Genomic DNA, 17,362 nt, shown 5'->3' with positions numbered 1-17,362 from the left:
AGGTACATCTACTATACTTAAATCACTATTATAATGATTGACTAATTTTTTTAAGAGTGTTTTGGGTATAAAAGAAATAGGCAAGAGCAATAGTATCTTTTGAGAATTTAGAAAGTGGTGGGGTGTGATTAGGAAATTTCACAAACATAGAGATGCTGTTTTATTTTAATTTTTTTAACACAGGTGTTGTTTAAGAATTTAAAACGTAGGGGCGGTTTTATAGAATTTATTAAAGTTAGGGACGCGATTGGGAAATTTACCTTTGTTTTTTGTTAATCTTTTTGAGGGAGAAAATAGGCCGAACGAAATGGTGGAAGGCAGCGAACAAGCGCGGAGAGCAGGCAGAGGTTGCATCATCTCCGTCATCTAAACCCTAATTCTTGTTGGGGTTCTTCTTCTTCTTCAGCCAGTAAACTGACGGCGATCTGGTTCAAGGGGATCAGAAAGGGGAATAATCATTTCTTCTCAGATCTGCGTTCTGCCTCCTTCGAAACGGGTGAGATCTTTATCTGCAGTCGCGTGCCATCTCCCTTTCTCCATCCTTAGATCCGATGACTTCTTCGATCTTTTGCAGAAATGTTTTAATTTCGATTTTTTTTTGGAATGTACAGTTTAGGGTTTGAAGGTATCGAGACGGTGTTTTTTTGGTCTGATGGCTTCCAACAGCAACAACCAACAGCGGACCATGGGTGGGCCGCCGTCCCTCGCCCACGCTGGAATGGGCTCGCCGGCGTCGGCCAACCAGCCTCCCCATCTCCGTCCCCCGCTTCCCCCGGGCTCGTCCCCCTTCCAGAATCTTTTCCACTCCCAAACGCAGGCCCAAGTCCAGCCGCATGTCCACTCTCCCTTTCAGATCCAGATGGGTTCCCAGGTTCAGCTTGGTCATCTTGGCACCTCCTCCCCCTCCTTCTCCACCCCCGGTATGTCTGGAGGCGTCAAACGACCATCCCTTCAGAAGCCCCCAGCTCCCATTCCTATGTCTGCTATCCCAGGCATCAAGGCCGTTGATATAACTGCTGCTGCCAGGAGGAAGAAGCAAAAGCTTCCGGAGAAGCATCTGCCTGATCGAGTCGCAGCTCTCTTGCCTGAGTCGGCCCTCTACACTCAATTGCTGGAGTTTGAATCCCGAGTTGATGCAGCCCTGTCTAGGAAGAAGATCGACATCCAGGAAGCTCTAAAAAGCTCACCTTCCGTGCAAAGGACCCTTAGGATTTATGTCTTTAATACCTTCGCAGACCAGACACGGTCAATCCCTGAGCCCAAGAATACAGAGCCTCCATCATGGTCACTGAAGATAGTTGGAAGGATCTTGGAAGATGGGGTTGACCCTGATCCTGTTGGTGGATTGTCTAAGCCAAACCCCATGCTTCCCAAATTCTCTTCATTCTTTAAGAGGGTAACAATTGCGCTGGACCCATCACTCTACCCAGAGAACCCAACAATTGTGTGGGAGCAGTCTCGCTCACCAGCAATGCATGAGGGCTTTGAGATCAAGCGGAGGGGGGATAAGGAGTTCACTGCTAGTATTAGGCTTGAGATGAATTACAATCCTGAGAAGTTCAGATTGTCACCAATGCTTATGGAGGTGCTTGGAATTGAGGTTGATACACGAGCTAGAATTATAGCTGGGATATGGCAATATGTGAAAGCAAAGAAGTTGCAGAACCCTACTGATCCTTCCTATTTTGTTTGTGATCCACCTTTGAAGAAAGTGTTTGGAGAAGACAGGATAAAATTTGCCACAGTTTCGCAGAAGATTTCACCACACTTGTCTCCCCCACAACCCATACACTTGGAACATAGGATCAGGCTTTCAGGAAATGGGGCAGTAGGCAATGCTTGCTATGATGTTCTTGTTGATGTTCCATTTCCATTGCAGAAGGAAATGGCATCCTTCCTTGCCAACGCTGAGAAACACCGAGATATTGAGGCTTGTGATGAAGTGATATGTGCCTCAATTAAGAAGATTCATGAGCATCGAAGGAGAAGAGCTTTCTTTCTTGGATTCAGTCAGTCCCCTGTGGAGTTCATTAATGCTTTGATTGCTTCTCAGAGTAGGGATTTGAAACTAGTTGCTGGTGAATCAAGCCGCAACAGTGAGAGGGAACGGCGTTCTGACTTCTATAACCAACCATGGTATGCTTTTCTCTTAAGTTTTCATTGATTTCACTTTGCATCAGGTGGTTAATTTTTTATGTGCTGACTATGAATTAACTATATATATTTTTTAGGGTGGAGGATGCTGTTATACGCTATTTGAACCATAAACCTGCAGCTGGTAATGATAATCCAGGTAGCATATGAAAGAAGACTGACGATCAAAGTATTCTCTGCAAATTCTGGATATGAATTGGCCTGTAGTTTGTAGGATTTCTATATGTTCTTCTTTGGAAAAACCAGATAAGCAAAAAAATGCTTTTAAATGATCATGCTAGTTGTTTAGTGTAGATCACTTGAGTTATGCTTAGTTGATTGGCTATGTAGTTTAACATGTGTATGTTTGCTTATGACATCAATATGGTTGCCATATCCTGCATAGCTTTTAGCTTTGATTGTATGTAGCTTTGTTTAGATTTAGAATATCAGTAGCAATTATTATGATATAGTTGGATAATGAACATGAAAGCTTTGGAGCCGTATGCTCAAATTTGATTGAGAACATTGGTAAGATATCTTATGCTCAGTCTTGGTTGAGTATGATTAAATTTAAATATTCCTATGCGATACTGGTATAGTTTTTCATTTTATTACTTAAGGAATATTAAAGTTATATTAGCTTATGAAATTTTATGATCTTTTGATCCTAGTCATCTAAATTTCATCGTGACACTGTGCCAGGTAGGACAACAAATTCGAAACTGATTAGGTAGTAGAGTTTGGTAGTATTCGAGTTTTTTCCCTTCTTTCTTCATGTTCTATGTTTAGTGTGGTTATCAATGAAAATCTATTTTAGCTAACAGCTATTAGTTTATTAAAAGATATACTTTTTCTTCAGCAAAATAAGGTTTTAGTTTAATTTCTATTGAAATTAGAGTCCCTTTTCCTGGAAACACTAAATTTTATTTAGCTTTGGATTCGTTATATATGATTTAGGTTGTAGTTTTTGTTTTCGACTGTTCTGATTTTATGGCGGAAGAGTTTTGATCGACTACCGTTTTTGAGAGGCTCATTAATGTGTTCAATCTGGAAATCGATATACATACACTTGATGGGTACAGGTGCCTTCATCTTCAGCTGGTTGGATCTTACTTGTCCAGGTGACACAAGATAGAACAAGATTTGATAACATGACCTAAAATTAAGGTAACATTTAAAAATGATATAATACGCATCTGAATAGTTAATAAAAAATTATAATTTACTTTTAAAATATTAATATATTTTATAACATATAATTCAATTCCTTATAGAATTTAATTAATTTTACATCTTATTATCTCTCTAGTTTAAAATTGAAAAATCGGTCCATGGAGAAAGTATGTCAGAGTATATCGTTCTAGTTCCTTATGAGATTTTAAATGTTATTCCTTTTATAGAGTTTTTATATTTACACGCTTAATAAGAAATTTATTGTTCATGAATATAAATATTAATAAATTATTTGACTCTGGAAGTAGGACTTGCTGCTATATTTTTGAATCCGTTCCTAGAATTCAAACATTTGACGAGTCAATATTTGGACATTGTTCCAAATTAAATTCAAAGTTGACAATTCAATTTTACACCTGTACAGTACATCATTGAGTTCACATGTTACAAACCAACATAACTCAATAGAATTATAGAAACCCTCGCTATCATTTAATATATTAATTATTAAATATATATCCCATTCCCATCCACGTAGACGACTCTTCCCTCTTCTTCGTCTCGAAACCCTTCCCGGACCCTGCCCTTCTCGATCCCGACTCCGACCTCCCCGAAACCTCCACGCACCATTTCCACCACCGGATCTCCTGCCGAGCGATGGCGGCGGACGCAGCGAGCGGCGACGGGCAGGAAAAGGTGATCGCGGTAGCGAAGCACATCGTCAGCAGCCTCGCCTCGTCGAAGAACGCTGCCGAGGATATGATCCGCATACTTTCCGGCTTCGACAACCGCCTCTCCACCATCAACGATCTCATCCTCCCTTCTGCCGACGATGGCGGAGGTTGTCCCGACGGAGATGACTTCGGTGCCTCGGAGGCTGAACTCCGGCTCGAGGCTGCCGAGAAGGTCATACTCCGCTGGGACGCCTCCGATTCCTTTGTGTGGGAGTCTTCGTCTCCCGAGGACGCAGAGGAGTACCGCGCTGCGGTTGGTGATCTTATCCGCTTAACAGGTTATAAAACCTCTCCAGGCGGCTGCAGTGGATCGCCTGACGGCCTCGTTAATCGCGCGGATATTGCACTCCAGATGGCAATGTCCCGGCTTGAGGAGGAATTTAGCAATTTGATGGTTCGCAACGCGGTCCCCCTGGACTCCAATGACTTAAGCTCCTCCATTCGTCGTCTCTCCATCTCTTTTGCATCCGACATCGGAGAGCCTATAGAATACTTTGAGAGCTCCGTTGAAGATGAAAACCAACACCATCAGCAGTCGCCACCACAGCACCAAGAAGGAAGTCCTGAAGATAGATCTGGAAGAAGTCTGGTGGACGAGCGGAGCTTAGATCTGATTCATCCTGAAGTTGTCCCTGATCTCATTGCAATCGCAGAACTTATGATATGGGCCAAGTATGACCGTGAGCTCCATCAGGTGTACTGCACAGTACGCCGGGATATCCTCGAGGAGTGCCTCTCTATTCTTGGCATTGATAGGATGAGCATAGAGGAGGTACAGAGAATTGAGTGGAGGATGCTTGATGACAAGATGAAGAAGTGGATTCAGGCCCTGAAGATCGTTGTTCGAGTTCTGCTCTGGGGAGAGAAACGGCTCTGTGACCAGATTCTGGCTTCTTCAGAGGAGCTTAAGGAAGAGTGTTTCACAGAAACTGTTAAGGGGTCAGTTATGCAGCTACTTAACTTTGGTGATGCCATTACTATATGCCAGCGGTCTGCTGAAAAGCTCTTTCGTATCCTGGATATGTATGAGGTGCTTGCTGATGTTTTGCCAGATCTTCAGACCTTGTTTGTTGGAGACTCAGAGGACCTCGTATGTGTAGAGGCCGAAGGGGTTTTGCATAGATTAGGTGATGCAGCGAAAGGAACTCTTATGGAATTTGGGAGTGCAATCAAGGGGGAGTCATCTCGGAAGCCAACGCAGTGGTGTGAGATCCATCCCATGACACGCTATGTCATGAACTATGGAAGATTACTTGCGGACTACATGAATACCATAAATTTGCTTTTAGATGATGGAACGACAAGCAGTGATCAGGGCAATTCTGAAGTTCATGATAATAGGAACACTGATGGAGAGACTTTTGAGAGCACGACTCCATTAGGTCGTCATATGGTTCTGACAATTTCATATTTGGAATCTAATTTGGATGAAAAATCCAAAATTTATGAAGATGGAGCAATGCAGTATATATTTCTTATGAACAATATACTCTATATTGTCAATAAAGTGAAGGATTCAGATCTTGGGAAGCTTTTGGGAGACCACTGGATAAGAAAGCGCCGCAGCCAAATTCGGCAGTATGCCACAGCCTACCTTAGAACTTCCTGGACCAAAGTGTTGTCTTGTTTGAAGGATGAAGGAATGGGGAGTGGTAGCTCCAGCAGTGTCTCAAAGGTCACTCTAAAGGAGAAGTTTAAAAGCTTCAACTTGGCATTTGAAGAAATTTATAGGGTTCAGACCACTTGGAAGGTTCCAGATCCTCAGCTCCAAGAAGAACTGAGAATTTCAATATCAGAGAGGGTCATCCCAGCATATCGAGCATTTATGGGAAGGTATGGCAGTCAATTAGATGGTGGAAGATATGCGACAAAATATATAAAGTATACACCAGATGATTTGGAGAGCCAGCTTTCAGATCTGTTTGAAGGTTTATCTGGTGCCACTCCGAAAAAAAAGACTTAGTTTATGAAGTTACAGGTATGATCTAAGTCTCATCTTGTGCAAAGTTCAGATATTACGTTGAATGTAAATTTGGCAATGATCCTTTCTAGCCCTGGTATTGCTTATGCATAGACAGTCTTTTTCATATATGGTTTTTTTTTCATAATGACAATGCATTGTGATAAAAAGAATGCATGTGTGAATATTCTACAATTGTGAGTTCTTGGAATGTTTTTAAGGGCTTAATACACCAGTTCAACTTTCAACCGAATCTATATGAATTGTTACAACTCATAAGCCACCAAACCAGCCATTTAGGAATGGTTTCAGACCAAGAGCTTATTTCGTGTAGTTAATTTGTTATCTGCCTGTCATATTTAATTTTGGTTGGATTTCTTTGTGAGCTTGATTACTCATATATGTATTTCTTCCATTTTGTTGATTTATCAATTATTAGCGTTTAGAAGTTTTTCCATTAGGGTGTTTCTTTGCCCATCATGCAATAATTATCGTTAACAGAAATAGATTCACTAACCAACCACCATAATTAGAACAAAGCGATTTAATGACAATGATGATTGTAAGTCCATGGTTCATAGTCTTATGTCACATATGATGCCTACAGATTAATAGTTCCTTTAGATGATTTTACATAGGATTTTGAAATCTCAGCAATATTGCAAAATATATTGTACTCCTCGATAAAAGAAAACTCAACTCTAGACAAATTATTGGCACTTAATTTAGTCATTGTTTTTGTGCATAATTCGTGATGGTCTTGCCAAGTCTTTGCTTATTGTTGTGTTTTTGGGCGACCGTTCCGATGAATGAGAAATTGGTGGATCATCGTTGTTTTTTTTCCTTTAGAAGTTTATCATTTGTTTTCAACTTTTTCAAATGCCCTTTCCAAAAAGTTAGGAGACACTAACTTTAATGTTTAAATAAGTTGATAAATTAAATAAACAAGTATTAAGTTTTTTTTTCCATAATAAAAATGAATATAAATGCTTTCATAGATTCCTTATGGGATTTCTAGGGCTAATGAGTGTCCAAGTATATTTTATAGGTTGTCTTTGAGTCTACTGAGTGCATTGATGTATATATTTTTTTTATTATAATCATTACTCAACTTAGTCTTTCTTCTAGTATTAGTATGAATCCTTGGGGCTATGGTACAGCGGCAGGGTATTCAGGTTGTCACCCAGATATCCATGATTTGATCCTCAGCTATGATGAATTTGTAAGAATTTTTCCTTTCCATTTGATCCCCAATTATGGCGAATTTGTAAGAATTTTTCCTTCAAATAGGGCTCGACCAAAGGATGTTGAGTTTCTCGGCCGCTCGTCGCGAGCACATCCCGATTTACCCTAATAGCCAAGTAGCCAGTGGAAAAATCGGTAGGTCCGGGCCGGTCACCCAGGGCTAGCTAGGTTTATCATTTTTTTTTTAGTATTAGTATGAATTTTCCCCCACGGGCGTAACCAAGTTGGTACTTGGTAGTAGAATTGCTACATAGGAGCAAGGTTTGAATCCCTGTGGTTCATGTCCTTAGAGCATCCACATTGATGTTAATGTGTGAATATTATAACATCCAAATGATGTTACAATCAATGTGAGTGCGTGTTATAACACTTACATACACACTAGCGTTCAATTCTTTCAATGCAGTTAATGAGCAAGAATAAAATTGAAAATGTATTTATTTATTTAATATAAAATAAAAATAAAGATGAATGAGTAGACAGTGAGACTCACAAATAATGAGTGTTAATATTAAAATGAATATGAATGTGTGTTAATAAAATAGATGTGTTAATATAATGGATATGTGATATGTGGATCCTATGCTTTCCGAAAAGTAACGTTCAAATTAATGTGGATGCCCTTAAGGAATAAGTTTTTCTCACCTAGGAGGCTATTTGGTATCGTGATTTACCACTCTTCCATAGCCCTTGAGGCGGGCCATAGAGGGGCGCTTGGGTGAGCATTATCACCATTTGCCACATAGTACTAGTATGAATTTCTCTTGTACACATAGTAGAACTTTTAGTTTATATTGCTAACCAATTTTAAACTCTGAAGTTATTATAAATACTTGTAGATGTCTTACTAAAATTATTGTAAATAAGTTTACCAATTTGCACATTGTTATTTTTTCTTTTAATTTAGTTAGTTCTTTTGCGTCCTTAAAGCTTGGATCATAGTCAATCGCATGTGAACTTCTTAAATGCAGTGAGTTGTGAGAGGGCTTTCGAGAAGATTCAAATAAAAGATGACTAGGGGGCGCTTAGACAAGGAACTCAATAGGTGATTCAAGTGAAGGATCATCAAACAACTCTTTAGAAGGCTTATATAAAGGATCATCAGGACTCTTTAAAAAGCTTAAGCAAAGAATTGTTAGCGAGCTCTTGAGAAAGCTTGAGCAAAGGATCATCATGAGAACTTTAGGAGAGTAAAGGATTACTAGTGTGCTCTTGAGAAGATTCAAGTAAAAAAATGGTTCTTAAGGCAGTATAATTAAAGGATTGTTAGGATGAGTGTTAACTAAATATGGCAAAATTCTAGTAGTTATATTATTGAGTTCGTGTTAGGTGTTATTTACAATGTAAAATTTTTTATTAGAGAGCTATTTTAGTCTTCAATATTAGAGTATGTTTGGATGTTCTTATGTGCTATGGATAGGATCACTCTTCCATATAAAAGTTTTTGATATGTGTTGATGATTTATCAATGTTTAATTAAGGACCTCTTATTTTCATAGAGGAAAAAATAACCAGATGTTCTTTTTCTACACTCAGAGCATCAAAGCATCACCAGAATCCTTTAAAGTAAAATTACTAGAAATCTTTTAGGTTTAAATTAATAACTATATTTTTCTAAAATTAAGTTATCTTGGGGGCCTTCTAAGGTTAGTAACTATAGGTTTTGAACATTGTCTTTAAATCTTTGGATTAAGTAAGGATTTACTTTATATAGATTTCCTTAAGTGCTTAAGGGAGTATTAGTATGTTAAAGCATTATAATACACATTCCTTATTATAGTATATGAAAATATATTACCTTTCCTTTTAATTTCTAACCTAAATCCTTGATGATGTATCCATTAAGGCAATAACTTAATATTCATATATAAATATCAAATTGTTATTCTTCCATACCCCAAGGATAATTGTTTTAGATTTGTAAATTTATTATGGAATGCTCTCTTTGGGATAAATGTCTTGGATTTGCAAATTAATCGATAAAATACAATGGATCTCATCTTCTTAAACATATTTTAAATATGATTTTAGCATATTCAATAAATTTAAACTTGATAAGTCATACTCATTTAATAGAGACAACATTATCATAAGTCAAAGTAGTTTTCTAGTTTGGGCCTAGACGTTTTTTTTTTTTAACTTTGCGGCTCATTTTGAGTCAATATTTAATAGGTTTTCATTAATGTCGATCCTCATTTGCTTGGGCATATCTCGAATTATTTCTTAGCAAATTCAATACTTTAATAAATCATTTTTATGCAGTAGACAAAAGTGCTCAATTTTTTAATTTATAGAGTAAGTTTGATTCCAATTATCATATATAATTTTAATTATATGATTACATAATCAAGATTATAAGGAATAAAATATAATTAAATATTGTTTGATTTAATTTAGATAATGTAATAAAAATTTATTTGTTTAAAATTTTTAATGAATAATCTATTTTAATATTTTACTATATTATTCTCAGTTACAAAACTTATCATAATATTACTTTTTTTCATTTTTTTAATATTTTTTTTATTTTTTTTAATTTTTTTTACTTTTTAAATATTTTTTTACTTTTTAAAAAAAAAATATTTTTTTACGTTTTTTATTTTTTAATTTTTTAGGTTTTTTTATTTTTAAATTTTTTTACATTTTATTATTTTTTTAAAAAAATACATTTTTTATTTTTTATTTTTTATTTTTTATTTTTTATTTTTTATTTTTTTACTTTTGTTTATTTTTTATGTCTTTTTTATTTTTTAAGTTTTTTTATTTTTTAAAATATTTTTCATGTTTTTCTCCTATCGAGAATATCTTTGGTAAAAAAATTCGTTAACCTCAAAATAAAAAAAAATCTTAGGGAGCATAATTGGTTTGTATTTTTTATGTTGTGTTTTTATTTTTATTTTTTGAGAAGATAAAAAATATGTTTAATTTGTATTTTCTACCTTCATTTTAAAAACAAAGGAGCATTTTCTAAAAAATTAAAAAACATAGAAAATGACAAATGAGAAAATACAGTTTTATGAAAAATGAAATGAAAATGTAAATAAATTAGACGCATGTTTAGTTTTACGAGGTTTTTTTGTTTTGTATGCTCTTTTAATTAATATGTCAAATATGAAATATTACTTAAGAATTATATAGATTATTTAAATTAAATAGGATTTTTTTTGATAATTTTAAATAAATAACTAAAATTATTAAGAATAATCTCATCTAAACGCACCCTTAAAGTCTGACAAATGATATGATAATCTTATAAAGATTTTCTTTTAACCAAATGAACGCGAAGCAATCACTGCTTAATAAAACAAAAATCGGTACTGCCACATGGGCGGAGGCAGGTGACGAAATTTTCTGTCAAGTTTAACATTCGACGGCTATTATAGATATATATAAGTGAACTTCATAAATTTATGGATTACAAAATTAACAATATATAATTTAATTATATTATCAGCCACGTATTTAATTATAATTTAAATATTAAATTCTTAATTTTAATTGATTAATCAGATGAAGAAGGAATTCACGATAAATTCGCTTCACCGTCGTCTCCTTTCTTGATCACTGAATCAACTTTTTTTTTTTTTTTTTTCTCGGATGATGCGCTCCGCCGTCAGTACCGTGCTTTAATCAATCAAAGTAATCAACTTAGAACTTTTAAAACAACAAAACTAATTAACGGAATGTAGATTTCTCTCAAGTAGGAAAATTAGAGAACTTAAAGCAGGGTGAGATTATCGAGGTCGCCAGTAATATTATGATAAAAAAATGAATACGCTCGTCTCCAATGCTCCTGTCAATCCGTCCCAAGATTAACACGGAGAAGGTAAATCACAGGCGGCTACTAACTTTTGGAATAGTGATTTGTACATAAGAAAGACATTTAATTATTTGAGATTTACCGAAATTCGAACCTCAAACTTCATTGTTTCTTCGGAGACATCCGATAAAAAAGAGGTAGCCCGCAACATGGAAGATGAGTAGGAGGTAGCTAATGGCAATAATGGAAATAATTTCGAATTGATTTTAATCAATTGAGATTTATTATATTTGATATTATAATCAAAATTAAGATCGACATGAATCAAATAGCAAAAATAATACTTCCAAATCTATGTCATATTTAATCTTTCAATTATTGTTTGGACAATTTATATAAATAAGTCTATTGATTTTAGTAAATAATAGATCAAAGAATTAATTATATATTCCATTTTTTTTCTTTATTTATTAGTTTCAATATGGTACTAGTGTGACGACTTTACGTGAATCAATTTTCACTCGAAACTCTTCATGGTATATTATCTTCTCATGAAATGCTTCTACAAATATAATCTCAAAGAATGTTGGATTTTATATTTTTATCGGCACACATGATTAGTAAAACTTCACAAGCTGATCAGCATAATCAGCCTCCTCCCTAACATGGTTAACAAAATCATATTAGAGGTTTCAGAGGTTGAGGTCGAGGTCGATGTTGTTAGATTTGCTTCAACTATGGGCATTATACTTAAAATTGTTATAAAAGATATAATTCAAATTTTCGAGAAGGACCTGTATCATCAAATTGACCCCCTCCCTCATCTTGGCAATATAGTACTCAATCATCTTGATGCGGTGGAGAGGAAAGTAGAAAACACGTAGAAGAAGGGAGGACATTTTAGTCTTTTCATATGCTGAGGGTTTTGGTATTTATGGAGTATTATTCATCACGCATGAGGAGGGGGGATTTTTTAGGCTTCTTGCACACCGCCTCTCCTCTCTCCTCTTCAATGCTCTTTTGATCGGCAACCACGCCACTGGGCCGCCTCATGTATGTCATTGACGCCAAGGAAGTCTCTTCATGGTTTTCGTCGCCATTGCCGCTGGATACACGCTGCCACCGCATGTCATCAAATGCATGTCACCGCTCATGCCACTTCCGGCGTCACCTCCAACGGTCGCCACCTGAGCTTGCCAGCACCCCAACAATCCATACGCCATCTGTAAGACTGATGCGGCCGGCTAGAAGGGAGGGTTGAATAGCCCTGAGTAAAACACAACCCTTTCTCGGACAATTAAGCTAACACTTGAAAAAGAATAGATTAAGCAGAAAATAAAGCATAAAAACGAGGCACCGGTTTTGACTTGGTTACAACCGGGGAGGTTGTTAATCCAAGGAAGATTGTTGCACTAAAAACTCCTTCAGGCGGAGAAGCCTCGTTTACAGCAGTGTAGGCACAAAAAGAAAGAAGCTAATCAAAGAAATGGAAGCACACAAGTGTTGTTTACAATTTCTGAACTGATGTAAAGCTTCTGGACCAAGGCTGTATTTATAGCCTTGGTCGGGGCGCCTGGAAAGGTTCCGGGCGCCCTGGGGGGGATAAAATTTATCCCCCAACGTTCAGATCGAGATAATTCTCGATCTGGTCAACATTACTGTTCCGGGCGCCCGGAAGGGTTCCGGGCGCCCCGGATGGGTCCGGGCGCCCCGGTCAGTTCCGGGCGCCCCGGACCCCGAAAGTCAACATAGTTGACTTTTTCATCCGGGACCGCTTCTCTGGTTCAGTCCCGCTTCGGTCCGGTTCTTCCGCTCCGGATCCGCTCGTTTGGGTGATCTCTGCCTTCCGGAAAAGGGCTCACCCGAACCCAACTTCCGGTCTTCTCGAGCGTGCTTCCCTCCGGCTTCTCGTCCCTCGGAATTGCCGCGTGTTTCCTTCTCGTCCGCCAGCGTACTCATCCGCAGTCTTCGTCCCTCGGTCGTCGACCTTCTCGCTAGCTGCGTCTCTTGCTCCCCGAGCAATCTTCCGCTCCGGCTTTCGTCCCTCGGAACCACCGCGCGCTTCCTTCTCGTCCGCAGCGCCTCGTCCCTCGGACGCACAGCGTGCCGTCCTTCTCGCTAGCTGCGTCTTCCACTCGAGTACCTGTGTTCCTAAGCTCCTGCACACTTAGACACAAGGTTAAATACACAGGACCTAACTTAACTTGTTGATCACACCAAAACAACCTTGGGGTTCCAACAATCTCCCCCTTTTTGGTGTGATCAACCCAAGTTAAGCTAGGGTTAAAATATACATAAAATTGAATTAAGTAAATTAACTTAAATTGCAATTTAAGTGCAAAAAGATAGAAAAAAAAATTAAATTCTATCTACCTCCCCCTAGACTTATACTTTCCCTTCTCCCCCTTTGATCACAAAAAAAATGGGGTTCCAAGAAAAATAATCTAAGGGTTAAAGACTTAGAAAATATAAAAAAATCTAAGTTTTTAAGAAATTTAGAAAATTTTCTAAGTAATTAAAGCTGAGATTTCTAGTTTCAAAAAAAAGTTCTTAACTTAGGAAAAAATAATTTTTGAGAATATAAAAATAACAAAATTCTAAGTAGGTAAATTGAAATAAAATGTTTTGAATAACCTTTTTCAAGCACTAATTAATTCTTGTATTAATGCTTCATTAGTAAGTTAATTAAACATTTATTTCAATATTTTGGCTTCCAGGTCGTGGCGAGGCACTAGGCCTTCTTGGTTATTGGAGCAACAACCACTTCCTTAGACAAAGCCTCATAAAGAAATTCTTTATTTAATTTTCTCACTTAAAGCGCTAATTTTACTTTTAAAATTAATTTAAGCATGATTTAGGAACCCAATATAGGTTCCAACCTACTGGATTAACTAAAAAGTTTTTAGGGACATATTTTCTAGAGATATTTTTAATTTGTCCTGGTGATATCTATAATACCAATTCAAATTATTGAACCTTCTAAAATTGGTTTTAGATGAGCAAGCAGAGTTTTTCAAATTTTCTACTTGAAAAATTAAATTTTGAATTTCTAATTTTAATTTTTCATTTTCTAAATTTGATTTATCTAGCATTTCTAACGGACAAGATGTAGCTAATATTGCTTTTAAATCTTTATTTTCATTTTCTAATTTGCAGTAATCTTTTGTTAAAATTTTAATGAATTTAAACATTTTATTAGGAGGAAGAGATCGTACCTCACTTACCTTGTCGATCTCGTTGTCGGTTTCTCCCCCTGAACTGCTGCTCTCTTCGGACGTGGCTCCCCCTTCATTGATGCTTTCGATGCTCATTTCGGAAGAGCTTGATTCATAGTCGTCGTCTTGATGACTCGCCATTAACGCGAGCCCGGAGAACTCCTTGACTTCTGATTCCGACGACGTATCGTCCCACGTCGCTTTTAGGGCCTTGCGATTTTGGATAGGCTTCTTACCCTTGTCCTTCCCGTTGTTCTTCAGTTTAGGGCAATTGTCCTTGACGTGCCCTTCTTCATCGCAATGGTAGCAGCGAATGGTTCTTTTCTTTCTTCCCTGCGGATGGTTAGATTTCCTAGATTTACAAATATTTTTAAATCGTCTTACCATCATTACCATTTCCTCGTCGTCGAGAGAAGATTCCGACTCAGGTTCGTCTCTCGAAGCTTTAAGGGCGACATTATTCTTGGGCTCCTTCGGACCTGCACATCTTGACTCATGCACTTCAAAAGTTGAAAATAATTCATCTAATGAAATTTTTTCTAGATTTTTTGAAATGTAAAAGGCATCTACTAGTGATGCCCATTTTGAGTTTCTAGGAAAGGAATTTAGGGCATACCTTAGCGAATCTCGGTTACTTACCTCTTCTCCGAGATTCGTAAGTCTGGTGATGAGTTCCTGAATCCTCGAGTGTAGATGTGCAATTGTTTCACCTTCTTCAAATCGGAGGTTTGTAAGCTGGTTACGAAGTAAATCCCGTCTTGCAAGTTTGGCTTCGGATGTTCCTTCGTGTAACTCAAGGAATTTATCCCAAAGCTCCTTTGCCGAGTTGTAGGTACCGACTCGATTGACTTCTTGTGTTGGAAGTACACTTAGCAGATGAAATTCTGCTTTCTTGTTTGCCACGTGGTCAGCCTGCTCCTTCTTTGACCATTGATTTCTTGCTTTGCCCTCTGGTGCTTCATAGCCAAATTCCATTGTTAGTAATAAATCATAATCTGTTTCAAGAAATACCTCCATTCGCTTTTTCCAGCTAGCGAAGTCCCCTTCGAATTTTGGTGCGTGGATGTTGGATCCGGCCATCTTGTTGCTTCGTTCGGCGGTTAGTCCTCCTGAAGCGCCTCGGCTCTGATACCACTTGTAAGACCGATGCGGCCGGCTAGAAGGGGGGGTTGAATAGCCCTGAGTAAAACACAACCCTTTCTCGGACAATTAAGCTAACACTTGAAAAAGAATAGATTAAGCAGAAAATAAAGCATAAAAACGAGGCACCGGTTTTGACTTGGTTACAACCGGGGAGGTTGTTAATCCAAGGAAGATTGTTGCACTAAAAACTCCTTCAGGCGGAGAAGCCTCGTTTACAGCAGTGTAGGCACAAAAAGAAAGAAGCTAATCAAAGAAATGGAAGCACACAAGTGTTGTTTACAATTTCTGAACTGATTTAAAGCACGGACCAAGGTCATGTTATAGCCTTGGTGGGCGCTGAAAGGTTCCGGCATACAGGAGGGATAAAATTTATCCCCAAGCTTCGGATCGAGATAATTCTCGATCTGGTCAACAATCTTGTTCAGGCGCCGGAAGGGTTCCGGCGCCGGATGGGTCCGGCGCCCGGTCGGTTCCGGCGCCCGGACCAAAGTCAACATAGTTGACTTTTTCATCCGGACCGCTCTGGTTCAGTCCCGCTTGGTCCGGTTCTTCCGCTCCGGATCCGCTCGTTTGGGTGATCTCTGCCTCCAAAAAGGGCTCACCCGAACCCAACTTCCGGTCTTCTCGGGCGTGTCCCTCCGGCTTCGTCCCTCGGAATTGCCGCGTGTTTCCTTCTCGTCCGCCAGCGTACTCATCCGCAGTCTTCGTCCCTCGGTCGTCGACCTTCTCGCTAGCTGCGTCTCTTGCTCCCCGAGCAATCTTCCGCTCCGGCTTTCGTCCCTCGGAACCACCGCGCGCTTCCTTCTCGTCCGCCGGTGTACTCTTCCGCAGCGCCTCGTCCCTCGGACGCACAGCGTGCCGTCCTTCTCGCTAGCTGCGTCTTCCACTCGAGTACCTGTGTTCCTAAGCTCCTGCACACTTAGACACAAGGTTAAATACACAGGACCTAACTTAACTTGTTGATCACACCAAAACAACCTTGGGGTTCCAACACCATCTCCCTCCTCACACCACAGTTGGTCGACATCGCCTCCAACGACTGCCATCGCATCCAGCGGCCAAGCGTAGCCTTTATCACACTTCCTTCATTTTGTTTAACTCACGCAAGAGACGACACAACTGCCACCATACAAGATCCTCTTCTTCCTCCTCGTCGTCATGCCGCTTGTCGCGCTAGTGCAAAAAGGGAGCTGGTTCGCCTTGTTCATGAATGAGGACACCACCACCTCCCTCCCTCACCAGCCAGGCTACCTCATCTCCCCTCTCCACGCCGACGCCAATAGTCACCTTCCCCTTTCCCCTTACATCGACAGCATCGCCGCCTCCGATGGCCACCTCTCTCCGGGTTGTCGATAGCCAAACGCTGCCTTCATCTCCATCTTTTTCAGTGTCCACAGCCGCTCACTGGCAGTCTCCTCTTCACTGTCCACAACCACCGCCTCCTTTTGGCCTCGTACGCCGCACTAGCCTCCTCAACTCCGATAGACGACGCTAGGTAGGTCTCCGATCTCCCCCTCTTCCTCGTTGCCCTCGCGCCATGGTTGGCTAACGCCGCCCTCCTGATCATCCTCATTGTAGTATGCTTCCGACGCCAATCCGACATTTGATCCATTGTTGTGTTCTGGCCTTCGAGTTATCGTTGTGTTTCAGTCTTCGAGTCATTTGGCCTGCTAGCTATTGTTATATTCTGGTCTGCATGTCGTGTTTCGACCTTCAAGCTGTTGTGGTATTCCGGCCTGCATGTCATTGTCATAGTACGGTCTGCATGTCGATATCATATTTCGGCCTACTTACTACCTTCCAGATCCATGCTGCATCTGGCTTTATGTCGTCAGATCCAGATCCTCATCCAGCTCATATTCATCTACTCTTCCGTGTCACGACGACTCCTCAATGTCATGACCAGCACACTAATCTATTGAGGGCGCTCTCCTGAGCCATAATACGTCACCAAACTCACTCTTTATCCTCTATGTATTTCATTATTTTACTATTT

General features: G+C 39.0%; 2 protein-coding genes across 2 annotated transcripts; both read left to right on the top strand.

The window, feature by feature from the left end:
- Nucleotides 1-277: 277 nt before the first annotated feature.
- LOC122021937 (SWI/SNF complex component SNF12 homolog) lies at nucleotides 278-2,545 on the top strand. The gene is made up of 3 exons (XM_042580126.1): nucleotides 278-496; nucleotides 612-2,136; nucleotides 2,232-2,545. The coding sequence occupies exons 2-3, from the start codon at nucleotides 653-655 to the stop codon at nucleotides 2,302-2,304; spliced, it is 1,557 nt and encodes a 518-aa protein (XP_042436060.1). The 5' UTR covers nucleotides 278-496; nucleotides 612-652; the 3' UTR covers nucleotides 2,305-2,545.
- Nucleotides 2,546-3,837: 1,292 nt separating this feature from the next.
- Nucleotides 3,838-8,659, top strand: LOC122021936 (exocyst complex component EXO70B1-like). The gene is made up of 2 exons (XM_042580125.1): nucleotides 3,838-6,021; nucleotides 8,220-8,659. Exon 1 carries the CDS (start codon nucleotides 3,967-3,969, stop codon nucleotides 6,004-6,006), a length of 2,040 nt encoding a protein of 679 aa, XP_042436059.1. The 5' UTR covers nucleotides 3,838-3,966; the 3' UTR covers nucleotides 6,007-6,021; nucleotides 8,220-8,659.
- Nucleotides 8,660-17,362: the final 8,703 nt, after the last annotated feature.

This window comes from Zingiber officinale, chromosome 9A, assembly GCF_018446385.1.
Source record: "Zingiber officinale cultivar Zhangliang chromosome 9A, Zo_v1.1, whole genome shotgun sequence".
NCBI lineage: Eukaryota > Viridiplantae > Streptophyta > Magnoliopsida > Zingiberales > Zingiberaceae > Zingiber > Zingiber officinale.
The sequence above is the reverse complement of the archived record's forward strand: the minus strand, read 5'-3'. Positions and strand labels throughout refer to the sequence as shown.